General features: G+C 48.6%; 1 protein-coding gene across 2 annotated transcripts in view; it reads right to left on the minus strand.

Moving 5' to 3' along the window:
• SNTG2 (syntrophin gamma 2) overlaps window positions 1–13,836 on the minus strand; it is a 154,786-nt gene that overhangs the window by 32,242 nt on the left and 108,708 nt on the right. For both annotated transcript variants that reach the window (XM_074331613.2, XM_074331614.2), the window contains exons 12-14: window positions 12,741–12,857; window positions 7,201–7,272; window positions 2,616–2,816 (exon numbers count right to left, since the gene is read on the minus strand). In XM_074331613.2, the coding sequence (XP_074187714.2) occupies window positions 2,616–2,816; window positions 7,201–7,272; window positions 12,741–12,857 (390 nt within the window). The remainder of the gene's footprint in view (window positions 1–2,615; window positions 2,817–7,200; window positions 7,273–12,740; window positions 12,858–13,836) is intronic.

A 13,836-nucleotide genomic window follows, 5' to 3' on the forward strand; every position in this document is an offset into this window, starting at 1 on the left:
AAGAGTAGACTATGGAGAGTATTCAAGCACAGGAATAACAATTTAAAGGAAAAGCTCAATTTTAACATGACTTCAAATGAGGCTCTGAGAGGGGGATGTGTCCCACGTGACAGCTCTGAGAGCTTCTCCTAAGGAGGGGTCCAAAGATGCACCAAGAGGAATGAGAGGGTCCCAGCAGAGGCTACTCACCTCCTAGGCCATTTGTGGAAATGCTGTGCATTTGAGGAAACAGAACATTTAAAGGGTGATCAACACAAGCCACACGATTACATTGATGGTTTTAACTTAAAATAAAGCTGCTGCAAAACCACATCTCGAAACGACGAGGTAAATTAGAATTGTACAGCTTCCTAAATATGTTGAAAACTATATAAAACATAACTGTGTAATTGAACTGGTGCTTCTGGTAACAACCAATAACTATCATTTTATGACCTCATAGATCTATTCTAATGTAAGTGCTATCTAATATTTCACTTGACTATCTGTTAGGCCATCTTGGTTGACTTTTTTTAAGGAGAAAACATATTTATAGTATTCTACATAGTGCTACCAATAATGTTAGTGTTTTCTTTCTTTTTTTTTTAAATATCTCAAGCATCAGATTTTTAAAAAATTAATCTGGAAAGTTAACTTAAACATTTATGGAAATTATGTTTTTATGTTTTGCATATTTCAATGTCAAATGCTTTATACACTTCAATTAATAAAATTTCATAACACCTTTCAAAGAGATAAAATAGTGATCATGTTCGAAACAAGTAAACTAATAATTATAAAGGTTAAGTGACTTATTCAAGGTTATCTTCTTCACTTTACACAAGCTCAAGGCGGCAAATCTCTCTCTCTCTCTCTCTCTCTCTCTCTCTCTCTCACACACACACACACACACACACACACACACTTTTTCTGGCTACGGTTCAGTTATAATTCCCGCCTCTGTGATTTTACATTATCTGTGATGCTCAGAACTAAGCACCTCTGGAAACCCGCGGCCCTGCTGCCAGCACAGTGAGAAGGAACATTCTGGACTCACTCATGGGCCTGACAGTTGCTCTCAGAGAAAGCACCTTCCTGGATCACCTGAAAACGTCTAAAGAAGTCCACGGCAGGTGGACAGTGGCCCCCAGGGACCGCCTGAGAGAACACCAATGGCCTGGGGGACGAGGAGGGTCTGACGCCTCAGGACGCCCCTACAGCCCCCCAGGAACTAACTCTTATGCGTCCTCTCCACGTGGGTTTTGTTTGCTCTTGTTTTCGACAAAACCCTAACAAGGGCTGTATTTGTTTTGCTGGCCACGGTAGGTGTTCTAGAAATCGCCATGTGACCTGGAAAAGAAGGTGGTGCTCAGAGGAAGGATGCAGTGAGGGAGGGAAAGACTAGGAAACCTAAAACAGAAGTTCAGGCAGGTGTTTTGGGGACCTTTCTCGGACCTCACTGCACGTCATGGTGCCCGAGTGTGGTGACAGGAAGGAAACGGCTGGTCACTGTCCTGAGCTACAAAACCATGAGGTACCTGGGGCGCTCGGGCTAAGCAAGCGAGCTGCGCCCGGCGTTCTGAAACCCACCCCCCGAAAGCCCCAGACTTGGCTGCAACGAACAGAGGTAGCTTCTGGTAAATCTCAAGATTTGCTGACGGATGGATGACACTTGATAAGTGAAATCATCAGAGCGCAAAGAATGTCATCTGTGAAGCAAATCCATGTCACTGAGTGTCACAGAGAACGTTTCTAATCGGAAAACCAGAGGCTTCGTTTTCACCCCCTTTCCATTCAGACTGCCCTCAAAATGGGACTGTTCAGCCAGGCCCGAGCTTGGCCAGGGCGGCGCCTGCCTCCTGTTCCCCCATCGCAGCCTAGACAGCACGAAACACTCACTCTGAGCCACGTCCTCGCCCCTTCCTGTCCTGCATCGTGTGCAAAGGCTTCACTCTCCCCACCCCCCAGACCAGACAGCACGTGGCTCATAGGCTGGGGACCGCACCTGCCAGGCACCTGGGCACTCCCGCACAGGCCACACGCATAAATGTGAGACTTCGAAGCTTTTAGAAAACAATGCAGGATAGAATGTTCCAGAACTAGAGGGGAATGGTGAGTTGTCAGACCCGACACCAAGGACACGCCCACTTCCAGGTCAATTACAACAAACGAGCCAATAAGAACATGGTCAGTGGTGATCCCTCTGAGGACCTAACACACGGACTCTCATGCCGTCATAATTAGATGACACGCCAGGGCTTCCGTCCCACTGCATCCCGTTTACTCCGCTGTCTGAAATCAGGTTTTAAAGGCACAGGACTATTTCTTGCTTTCTCCCTCCCCGCCCCAATTACCAGTCTGCGAGAAGCCAGTCAGTGCATCAGTGAGTCCGTCCATGGAGAGCGCAGTCACCTGTCGCCTGCTCCCCACCTGAAGTGTGAACACGTGTCAAGGGAGACGCACAGAGCCCCCCCCCCCCCCCCCCGGGGGTGACTCATGGAGGAGAGAGCATCTCACATGGTGCCTCCCACAGAAACACTCAACTTTTAGAGTCGCGTCTTCTCAGACGGTGTCACACGCACTCCGATGTCGCTTGTCACCCAGTACCTTTCCTCTGAGGACACTGAGCCACTTACCCCCGTTCTCTGAACCTCCATGAAGGTCGCTCTTTGGAAGCGTGCTTCCCACTCAGCCAGCTCACTGCCGAGCTCCACGCTGAAGGAGTGACTTCCGCCATGGCCGACCTGGACACTGAAGCAGTGTGGTCCCTGATCCCCAAAGTCCAGGTCCCGGAACCCCAGGTTTGCGCGTGAGCAGCAGGCATCCGGGAGCTGGGGCTGGAAGACAGGGCAGGGCTGAGGTGAGCTGGGCCGGAGCTCTCCCCACACTGTGCCCAGGGCTCCCGTGGGAGGGGACGGGACATGGTGCTGTGTGGTGAGCCCAAGTATCGGCAAGGACATTATGTCTACCTCTGACGTATCTGTGAGCACTTGCACTTCAAATACTGCTGACCACAAGTTCATTTTCTCTGGTAAGTTTGGAGCTGGAAGTCATGACAATTTAACATAAACCCAGCAAACCCCAGAAGTGGCCAGGGCACCGTAGCAAGTGGGTCACTGCTGACTGGCCCTGCAGAGCTGCCAAGCTCCTCTCCTATGGTCACTGTCCCCAATAGCAGGACTTCATGCTCGAATCCGTCTCCCTCTAGATTCACATCCGTCACCCCTCCGTCTACAGACACACTGACCAGCCCACAGCAGGAGGCGCTGCCGTGGACGACGGGCCAGGCTGCCAGTGGCCCAAGGAAGGGTGCCTGCACCATGGCCCGTGTGTCGCCGCAGTGAGGAGGCTGTCTGCAGGCGGGGCTTCGCATCCTAACTCAGACACGTCCATTCTCGCCGGACACCCCATTCACACCTGTGTCCCAGTCAGCTCGCCAGGGCTGCAGCAGCTCTGCAGCAGACAAATGGCTTCTTATGCTTTCTGGGTATAGACTTTAGGTAAAGAGATCGAGGGTGCACAGAAGGTGGGCCCCAGGGCTCCGCGGGGGGCTGGGGACAGTCTGTAGGATCCCACTTCATGTGTGTCCCCACTCAGGTCACTCAGCCAGCTGCCTGTGTACTCTGTCCCTCATTTAGACACCTGCTGCCTTGTGTTTTGTGCATGTGTGCACGTGTGTGCATGTGGCATGTGTATGTGTCTGTGTGCATGTGTGCATGTGGCATGTGTGCATATGTGCTAGGTGTGTACGTGTGCACGTGGCGTGTGTGCACGTGTGTGCAGGTGGTGTGTGTATGTGCATAGACAGGTGATGTGTGTCCACATAGGCATGTGTGTGTGCATGTGTGGTGCCTATGTTCCTGGTCCCCACTGAACCTGGGACAGAGGCTGCACCTCAATTTTGGAGGGAGCCCCAGGGTCTTCACCGCAGACGGGGAGACACAAAACCACCCCATTCACAGGACTGCGTATCACAAACCGGGACCAGCAGGCATTAGTGACCGGCCTGATCCACTGGACTTCAGTGTCAAGATCAACCCCGGAGAGGGCGTCTTGGTAGTGCTCACGTCACGTCACGGAGACGCACTTCCTTTCTGGTCAGGGCGCTGTGCGCTCTCACAGGAGATGAGCCGGTTTGGAGCGAGGCAGACAGACTGCAGACTCTCCTTTGCCAGTTACTAGCTGATGACCCTGAACCACTTAGGTTTGGAGCTACAAACTGGGGTCGTAAGAAAGAGTCTGCCTCAGGCTTTAAGTGACAGCACAGGTAAAACCTGTGTCGACCAGTCGTTAGCTCCGACTCTACTTACATAAAACACTGGGTCTCTGAGGCACAGCCCTGGTGCAGACTGAGACGTGGTATCTGACCTTCAGCTAAGCGCTTCCCAGACGGTCAGCGGTCATTCCCTGCAGCTACATTTCCAGCTGCCCCACGGCCCTCACCACATCCAGAACACACAAACCAGCTCAGGGTCTCCTCTGAAAACAAAAGGACTGTCTTTTAAATTACCTCGATTTTTTCCTGCTTCTATTTATTTATTTATTTTGGAACAATTATAGTAACAGTGCAGGAAATACAAAAGAGAGAGAATTCTATTAATACGATCACTACCTTTTTGTCATCTGATTGGGTTTTTTATCTCCTTTCCATGCAATGTCTCTGCACACGTAATTTAACGAATTTGTAATGTAATTAATGGAGTACTTAAACAAGATCATATTAGATTTCTAAACATTTCTCAGCGGTCTTTTGACGATCCTTGAAATGTCCACTGGCTTATGGAAAATCATTAACATCTGACTCTTGTGATTGCAGAGTCAGCTCTGGGCAGTGAGCTCTTTCATGAGCAGTGACAGCGGTGACATTTTCCTGACTTCCTGAACTGGCAAGTCAGTGAGCTGAGCTCTAAATTCAGGAACAAAAGGGAGGGATTCAAAGTAGCTTTTGAACAACCTGAGAAATTCCATGAAACGCTGAAGGATTTCATAGACCATGTTCTTTTCCAGAATGCAAACCGTGCAGCCTCACAGAGAACCATGGGTGACAAATGCTACATAAGTCACTCACGTGTGGCTCCTTCCCCACTCACCCTGCAGCTCCGTTTTAAAACAGTAACGCAGTCTCTGCAGATTGCAATGTGTCAACACGACCTAAAGGCTGGAGTGACTGATCACAGAGTTAAGTAAAGGGGACGATGTGCAGAAAGGACCCATGAGTGCCCAGTGACCAACCTGTCCTCCGTTCCCTCGGCCTGACTGCTGTCCGCCCAGGCCCACCCGAGACTCCGCCCAGGCCCACCCGAGACTCCGCCCAGGCCCACCCGAGACCCCGCCTTTGAGCCTGTGCAGCACAACCCATTATTGTGAAGCCTTTCTCTGCCCCTTTGAGATGCAAATCTTTTAAAAGCCACTTGCCAGTTCTGCCTCCCAGGGCTGTCTATCCCCAGGACCCAGGGACCATCCCTTTGGAACATAAAAGTCAAGAAATAGCCCCCACCCCAGGCCAGGGCCCTATCTTCATGAGGTGATTCCAAGTCACAAAACTGTATCCTACCACGAAGAGTCAAGAAAATTTAGTTTCCTTCACGTTGGGCCTGTTAGCACACACGGGGGGCCCAGGACCTCAGGGCACCCAGCTTTCAGGGACCCTGCCTCTGGCTCCGTGGAATCGAGCCCCCCGTCCCCCCACCCCTCACCCCCGTGCAGAGGTCTGGAAGTCTTCCGTGTCTGTCTCAGTCTGATGGGTGCACTTGTGGCCGTGGCAGGATCAGAGGAAACTTTAGGACTTTCCCTCGTTTCCTGCTTATTCACACAGCACCAGATGGGGCTGGACAGCTTGTCACAAAACTCCTGGTGGACACTGTGGGGGCTCCTGGGTGCCAGTGTCTGGCGAGTGAACCAGAACGAGACCTGGCCGACCTTGCAGCCAGGTAAACCTCCAGGGGACGGCCTGGCAATCTCTGTCCACTTTGTGCTTCGTGGACACACCGAGGGCCAGTCCTCAGGTGGGGAGACGAGCAGGGACGGCTTAGCAAAGCGCCGGAGGGACTCGGGGAACACAGACATTGTCACCACGTCCTCTGCCAAACACAGGAGCAAATTTAATTTTCCTGAAAGTTTCAAATGGAATGTCCTTATGTGGAGAGGAAACAGCCACTGCTTCTGTGCAGGGGTGTTCCTGACGGTTGAATTACATGCCCTGGGCCTGTCTGTAATGTAAGTCACGGTGGTGATCCGGCTGATGGGTGCATTTTCTCATCTGTTTCACGGTGCAGCAGGAGACGCAGACACCACACCGGACGACAGGTCTGGGCCCCAGTCACCGCGGGCCAGAGAAATCCCACGGGCAGCCTGACACCCCTGGGGAGACAGAGGTCCTCTGATATCTGACAAGTGACGATCCATTGCTCAGCAGAGTCCACTTGGTGACAATGACTTGTTTTCACTTCTTTCCCACATTTTTTCATTCAGGTTCAACATCCCAACCTGTCTAACTCAGCGTTACCAGGAGTTCTGTGCAAACCGAACAATGTCAGGAGTCGTAGCAATGAGGTAACGTGTTCCTAGGCGTGCTCCACTCGGTGGCGTGTGCGCACCTACACGTCATGTTGTCTTTACATCTAACGTGTTCATAGGGCAGAGCAGGCCGTCCCGCTCCTGCTTCCTCGAGGCCCGTCCCTTGGGGGACGCAGCTCTCCGTACACGGGGAGGGGGAAAACAGGGAAACCAACCTCGTGGGAGATTAAGTGCTTTGCAAACTTCCCACTAAAGGACTGTTCTGAAAGCTGGACGTGCGTGTTAGGGATGAATCTCCGCCTTCTGTACCCAGGAACACATCCCCCCAAACAGGACCAGGTCTGGGCTGTCACTCTGGTCGGCTCAGGCCAGGCTTAAGGAAGAAAAGCTTTTACACACATTTTGGAAATGACTTGGTAAAAACAACAACAAACTGAAATTCCTGGAATAGTTCACTGTGATTGGAAGTGACTAAACCACCGTCCCTGTTACACGCATGCGCATGTGCACATACATGGTCCGTCTGTCCGTCTACCTTGGTAAGCAACAGGGTGACAACTTTCAGGACATGATGGGCAAATGACTGCAGATTTTCACATTAGTTTATTGCTTCAATGAACAGTGCTGAACAAATGTCTCTCTCACACTTTAAATCCAAAGGGACATCTTATCACACAGAAGCATCTACTGTGCAAAGACACTTACCTTGTCAACTTTAAATAGCACCTCACAGAGGTTATAGGTTTTTTCTGCTCGGACCCAGTCCAATATGCTCACCTGCAAGAATACAGAACATATGCATAAATCTTAAGTCTCCACACACACACACACACCTTCCCCCCAAACGTAACCATGTGATGTGATGGACGTGATAATTAACTTATTGTGGGATCGTTTCATGTATCAAATCATCACATTGTATACTCTAAATGCATTAAAATTTTGTTACCAAGTTATATCTCAATAAAGCTTGACAACTCTTGAAATGCACCATGAAGACACATCCACGTGTCGCTGGAGAATGGGAACATTTACAACAGGGAGTGGGTCAGTGTGTCTGCATCTTACTAAGTTCTGCGTCCGCAGTGGAGAATGGGCGCTGAGCTTCGGGGCGGCTGTGGATGGTGACGGGCGTGTGCGTGTTCACGGCTGACGGTGTGCGTGCCCGCATCACACACATCGCTGACACATGTACTTGTAATTACACGCAGTGGATACCCTTTGGGGAACTCATTTTGCATTCCTTTAAGACTAAATTAAGGATCAAATTTAGGTTAGATTAAGAGAATGTATACTATAATGTATATTAGAATGTATACATTGTGAATAATATAAAATGTATATATTTAATAATTAGGAAATAAAGTTCCAACTGCAGGTTTGATAGTAGCACAGTGACAAAACTGAAAGTTCTGAAACAGGACATTCCCAGAGTTCTGTACTCAACTGAATGCAGCCAGGTGTCACCTTGTAGCTCACTCGACACAGGTCCCTGGCTCGTCCGAGGGGTTCAGGTTCAGGTTTAGTAAGTGGGCAGTAGGGCCCAGAGACCTTGGTGTTTATTTTAAGTAATTTTCTACTGGTGCATTAACAGGGCTCCCAGGGCGTGAGGCCGTGGGGACCAGCAGCTCAGCAGCACTGTCGGCTGGCATCTCCTCAGGTCCCCAGCCCGACCGAGTGGATCAGAACCTGTGTTGAGGAATGTTCCCGGCCACTTGTCTGTGCAGTGTGCTCTTGGTGGCCTCTCCTCGGTGGCCATCTCCTAAGCAAACAATTCAAGGCCAAAAGCCTGACACCTTTTCAAGGGAGAGGAAGAAGCACAGCCGCAGGAAGAGGGGCTTGTGGATTAAGAAACTGTATTTACAAAGCAGACGCGCATTTAATCACTATTCATGTTACACAAGAATTCCTTATTCTGTAAACTCGATGGCTCGTGACATAATTCCCTTAAATGACAGGGTCACTGTTTTTCAGGATGCACTTCTTTTGTAGAAAGGGGTGAAAACATCTGCTTTTTCCAAATAATGACAGTTGACAATTTTCTATGTTATTTAACCGCATTTGACTTAAAAACATAGCAGAAACTGTAAACTATAAGATGTAATCTTGGCATCTTTCAATGTTACTGTGGAAAACTTAATATGTAGCCCCACGGTGATACAGGGTAATTTAATTCTGTGTTAAATACATAATCGTGTAATATTTCTTTAGTCTACAAATCTTCAGTTAAATTACTTATTTACAGGTAAATTTTTTAAATGATAGCACATACTTGCCTAATTGACAGTCTTAAAATTGCTTTTACTAATTCTTGTATATTCGTAGGCAACAGCTATATATAATTTATGTTAATGCTATAAAATGCTGTAAAATTAATTTTATAACTCTTAACACCTTTTAAGGATGTTTGAAAACGTAAGAGCTGCACCATTCTTTCTCAGATCCAACCTGCAAATCAGAACTATTGTGCCTCAGGCAGTTGGAGTGCATGGGGTGGGGGCGTGGCCGGGGCGTGGCCGGGGGCGTGGCCGGGGCGTGGCGTGTTTCCAGCCTGGTCTGTGCCCTGGAAGCCCTGGGAAGCCAGCCCCCCACGGCTGATTCCTCTTCACAGCATGAACACCCCCGACTGCTCCCCTTCTTTCCCCCATCCATTTCCCTTCCTTTCTCCTCTTGTCCTTCCACTCCATCCCTTTCCCTCCTCTTGATGTGCTGTGGAAAAGCGGTGAGGACGAGAAACACAAGCGGCTCCCAGACGGCAAGGAGCTCAGCTTTATTACACTAGTGGGCCCAGTGGGGTATTTCCCAAAGAACTGAGCACTGACTGGGGTCAGGCGCTTTATTTTATAGGGCCAGGCCTCCGGGTTGGGGGGTGGGGTGGAGAATCTGGCCGGGGTGCCAGGAGATCCGTCCCTAGCAGCTGTGATCCCTCAACTTTGTTTTGCCAGGGAGGCCTCTAACTATGGTGCCTGCAGGAGTCATCCTGATAAGGAGGGAGGAGGAGGGGGATTGAGCTCTTAGGGGGAGCTTGCCGGGGACAGCTCCAATAAGGGGGAGCTTGAGCTCCCAGGGGGGGCCTGCAGGAAACACCATCCCAACAGATGGACCTCAGAAACTATCCCTCAATACGGGACTTTATCTTTCAGTTTTTCCTAAACATTTGCCACAGAATCTTTGTGCCTTTAAAAATTCATTTAAACATTCTGACACGAGTGTTAAGAAAAGGCTAAGAACGTGGTCCAGATTTTAGAAGCAACAACCACTGCCCTGGAGAGCAAGGGGCCTGAGTGGCGAGCAAGGCCTGGGGCACAGGGACCAATGCCACTTGCTGACAGGTGGTGTATTCCACACATGCCTAACGCACTGCCATTTGGAAGATGTCTGAGCTAAACAAGCAGAGGAGGGTATGAGAGCTGGCTCACCAGGGCCCAGGAGCGGGGGTGGGGGTAGCCGCTTATGTCCCGGGGACCCGCCACTGCTGAGGGTGGGCATGGAGGGGACACAGCGTCCTGTCGGTTTCTGTTCACCGGTCAGTCCTTTCCCTCAGAGCAGAGATCTGAACAGATTTCGAATTTCTCAGCACAATATTGACAGGAGTGCAAGGGGAGTTGACTGCAGCCAAATCTGAACAGCTGAGGGCGGTGATTTATCTGTACGATGTGGTGTTTGGGGCGAGCGGTGCTGCCAAGAAAGTAGGCCGGGGGATTTTAAAATGAACAAGCAAAACCCGGCATTAATAAAAATTACATTACCCATCGCATGACTGCGGAGGTGCCCTCTGCCCCCACAAATAAGAACTTCTGTTCATGACATCGAAACTCCCAAGGGAAGTGGATTAAACTGTATTTTGCTCACACAGGTATGGAATTTGATGCAATACTGAAAGCCTTTCTCATAATTTAGAATTTTGTACACGAGGAGAAATCACATACCGAGACCTGAACACGGGACAAGGGAACTGCGAGTCCTCAGGGGCGTGAGCTGGACGTGGGCACCGGGAGCGGGGGTGGGGCAGCTGAGAGCCTGTTCTGTCCTCACAGGGGCAGGCGATGCACCCCTGCTGGAGCCTAATGAGACCTGATCACTGACGGCCACTCTCTCGGGTCCCCGATCATCCTCTCTGGAGCCTCAATGGAGGGTTATTCACAGTCATTTTCATGTCTTTAAATTCCTAGTTATTTTCTAATGTTACCCTGTGAGATGAAACCATATAATCTTACATTTAGCAATAAATGTTAACGAATATTATTACATTTGTCCTGAGGAGCATTCAGTGATCATTTATGCAAATATTTAGGGAACGCCTCACGTGAGGAAACCACAGCATTGGTGTGTCACTGTGACATGGGAGCCTGGACGGCAGCTGGGGACAAAGAAACACTCAGTGGGGGACTGGGCAGGTTCCCCAGGCTGGGTTTACTTAATGGTGCTATACCGTGGTTAGCAGTTTAGTTTTAACAAACACACCCGCTATGGAAGAGCTAACATTTGGGAACACAGGGACTCTCCTTCCACATGTGCAACTTCCTGGTAAATCTAAAATTACTCCAAAATGCAAAGCTAATTGTACAAAAAAACTATCCTTACCAATTAAAACAAATATGTGTTGTCTTTATGTTTGAATGTGGAACTTGATTTGTCCCTTTGTTACATTTGAAAGAACTTTGTTGACATATGATTGACACAAAAAATGGTGCACATTTAATGTATACAATGCAATGAGTTTGAAGATAGAGAACAGCCATGAAACCTGCACTGCGACCTGTGCCGTCACCTCTCCATCAGCTGCCAAAGGAAGAGGGGACGTGTGCTGGTGAAGTGGGGGTGGGAGGGGCCTCGTGTGCTGTTGGTGGGAATGGAAGTGAGCAGCCGCTCTGGAAAACAGCATGAAGTCCCTCAAAAGGTTGAAAATATTTGCTTGGAGTATCATTTTCCACCGTAATGGAATACTACTCGGCCATAAGAAAAGAGGAAATACTGCCATTAGTGACCACATGGATGGATCTTGAGAGTATAATGCTAAGTGAACTAAGTCAGACAGAAACAGTTGAGAACCATATGAATTCACTGATATATGGGATATAAAACTGAAAGCAACAAAGAAACAAGACAAACAAATAAAGGAACAGAAATTCATAGAGACAGACAACAGTTCAGTGGTTACCAGAGGGAGGGGGGAAAGGGGTGGTAGATGAGGAAAAAGGGTTCAAACATGTGGTGATGGAAGGAGAACTGACTCGGTGGTGAACACACAATGTGATGTACAGATGATGTGATACAGAATTGTACACTTCAAACCTATGTAATTTTATTATACTAACCACTGTTACCACAACACATTGAATAAAGATTAGAATAATTGAAGCTAGAACCATCATATGGCACAGCAATTCCACTTCTGGTGTTTATCCAAAGGAAATGCAATCTGCATCTCATGTTATCCACACTCCCATGTTCACGACAGTTTTCTTCTCCACTGTCAGGACGTGGATGCAACCAGAACACCCCCTGACGGATGAGTGAGTAAAGGGAATGTGCATATGCACAGGGTGGAATGTCATCCAGCCTTAAGAAGAAGGAAATCCTTTCACTTATTTTTAATGGCACAAAGCTCCATCAATGCTCAACAGAACTTGCATTCAAATTCCTAGAACATGAAGGCACAGGTTTTGTTGTTTGTAGTTCTGATGTTCAGACTACTTCTAGGCAGGGCACCCACTCGTTACTTTAAGTTAGTAAATGATCATATTGCTAAAAACAATTACGACACATTTAGTCAGTTCGAAGTGAGCTGTGTTTGTGGGAATTGGAAAATAAAATGCAAACTGTAGCATTCAGCATAAAATTTACATGATGGACCAGACTAAATCGGGCTGTTTATTTTAATAAACCTTGGAAGATGTGAGGGAAAAGAATAGCTTTTATGTTTCAGAAATGCCTGAAGAGAAGGGTCTGTCTGTTTTGTTCTGGGAGTTCTCCCACCGCATGACTGATGCTCTAAGACATGGCCTCCTGAACCCCCAACTCCAACAGCGCAGGTTTGTAAGCAGAGCGAGGCTGCCATCTCCCAGTGAAAGACAGAAATGGATTCATCTATGGATTTAGAGGCAGAAAAGCCAGTGAATCCTGAGCAGAACCCTTCCAACCATGGAGGGACAGGGGACAAAAGCCTGGTCTCTTCCAAACCCAGGTTGTCTGGCTGCTTCTCCTCACCAGCACCCTTCCCGGGAATGTCAGAGTGTCCTTACCGGAGGGGTGCAGAACATGTACAGGGAGGGGCCTTTTAGGGCCAGGAACGTGGGCCTGAAGGTTTGAGAGCGGTCAGCCTCTTCGAGCCTCTCACTGACCCAACCCATGTGCACAACCTGCAGAGGGAAAGCTTGAAAGTTAGAAGCCCTGACAATTGTGCACTGTCACAGGGGCAGCCAGACAGCCACCAAACACATCATCCTCCCACGACCTCAGCACACCAAAGCCACAGCCTGGGGCGGAGGGGCCGGGGCCCCAGGTCTGTCTCCAGATGAAGCAGCAGACAAGAGTCTATGACATCCCGCTGAAACATCCAGAGTTTGTTATCGGGCCAGGCTGCACACGCGCGCTGCTGACCACTTCTGGTGTGGCCAGTGCTGACCACTCAGCGACATTCAACTTGTACCTTCCAAGTATCTCGTACAACACAGCATTTCATTTCATTCCATTAGTGTTAGTGTTACACACTTGTCTGTGAGTGGCAAAAACAACTAACTGCATTTTCCATTTCTATAGTAAGCGTAAGCTTGACAAACGTGGGACAATTGTTTCTTCAGTTCAACTTCCTGACAACAGCAAACTTAGTATGACCATGTTAGATTACTACAGCTGGCACTGACTATATTTCATCTGTGACACAAAATGCAAACAATGACAAATCAGAATACGATTCAAAGTTAATGGAAACAGTCAAACAACTTAAGAATTCAGCGCATGAGTTCATACTCAATATATTAAGCTAAAGCCCTGTGCATCTTGCCTAAAATTTTAATGGGACACATATTTTGTAGTAAGTGGTAAGAGTCATTTCATTTTAATTTTTCCACTTCCTCATTTTGTCATGTTAAGAAGAAAAAAACCCTAACATATTCTTAGGTAGTAAATATTTAAAGCAACTTGCACAAAACTGTTAGGACATTATCGTGGTCATGGCAACCACTTCTGGACATGCACTGTCCTGGGAGCTGTTTCAGGGCGGGGGGGGGGGCGTCCCGCAGACACTGGTGCCCATGTGAGTGCCCGTGATGGCCGCTGTCTGGGCGAGTGCAATGACTACTCCTGGGCTCCAGGTAGGCCATTTCTGATACCATTCTT

The sequence above is a fragment of the Rhinolophus sinicus genome, chromosome 2 (assembly GCF_057876585.1).
Source record: "Rhinolophus sinicus isolate RSI-liver-muscle chromosome 2, RSI-T2T, whole genome shotgun sequence".
NCBI lineage: Eukaryota > Metazoa > Chordata > Mammalia > Chiroptera > Rhinolophidae > Rhinolophus > Rhinolophus sinicus.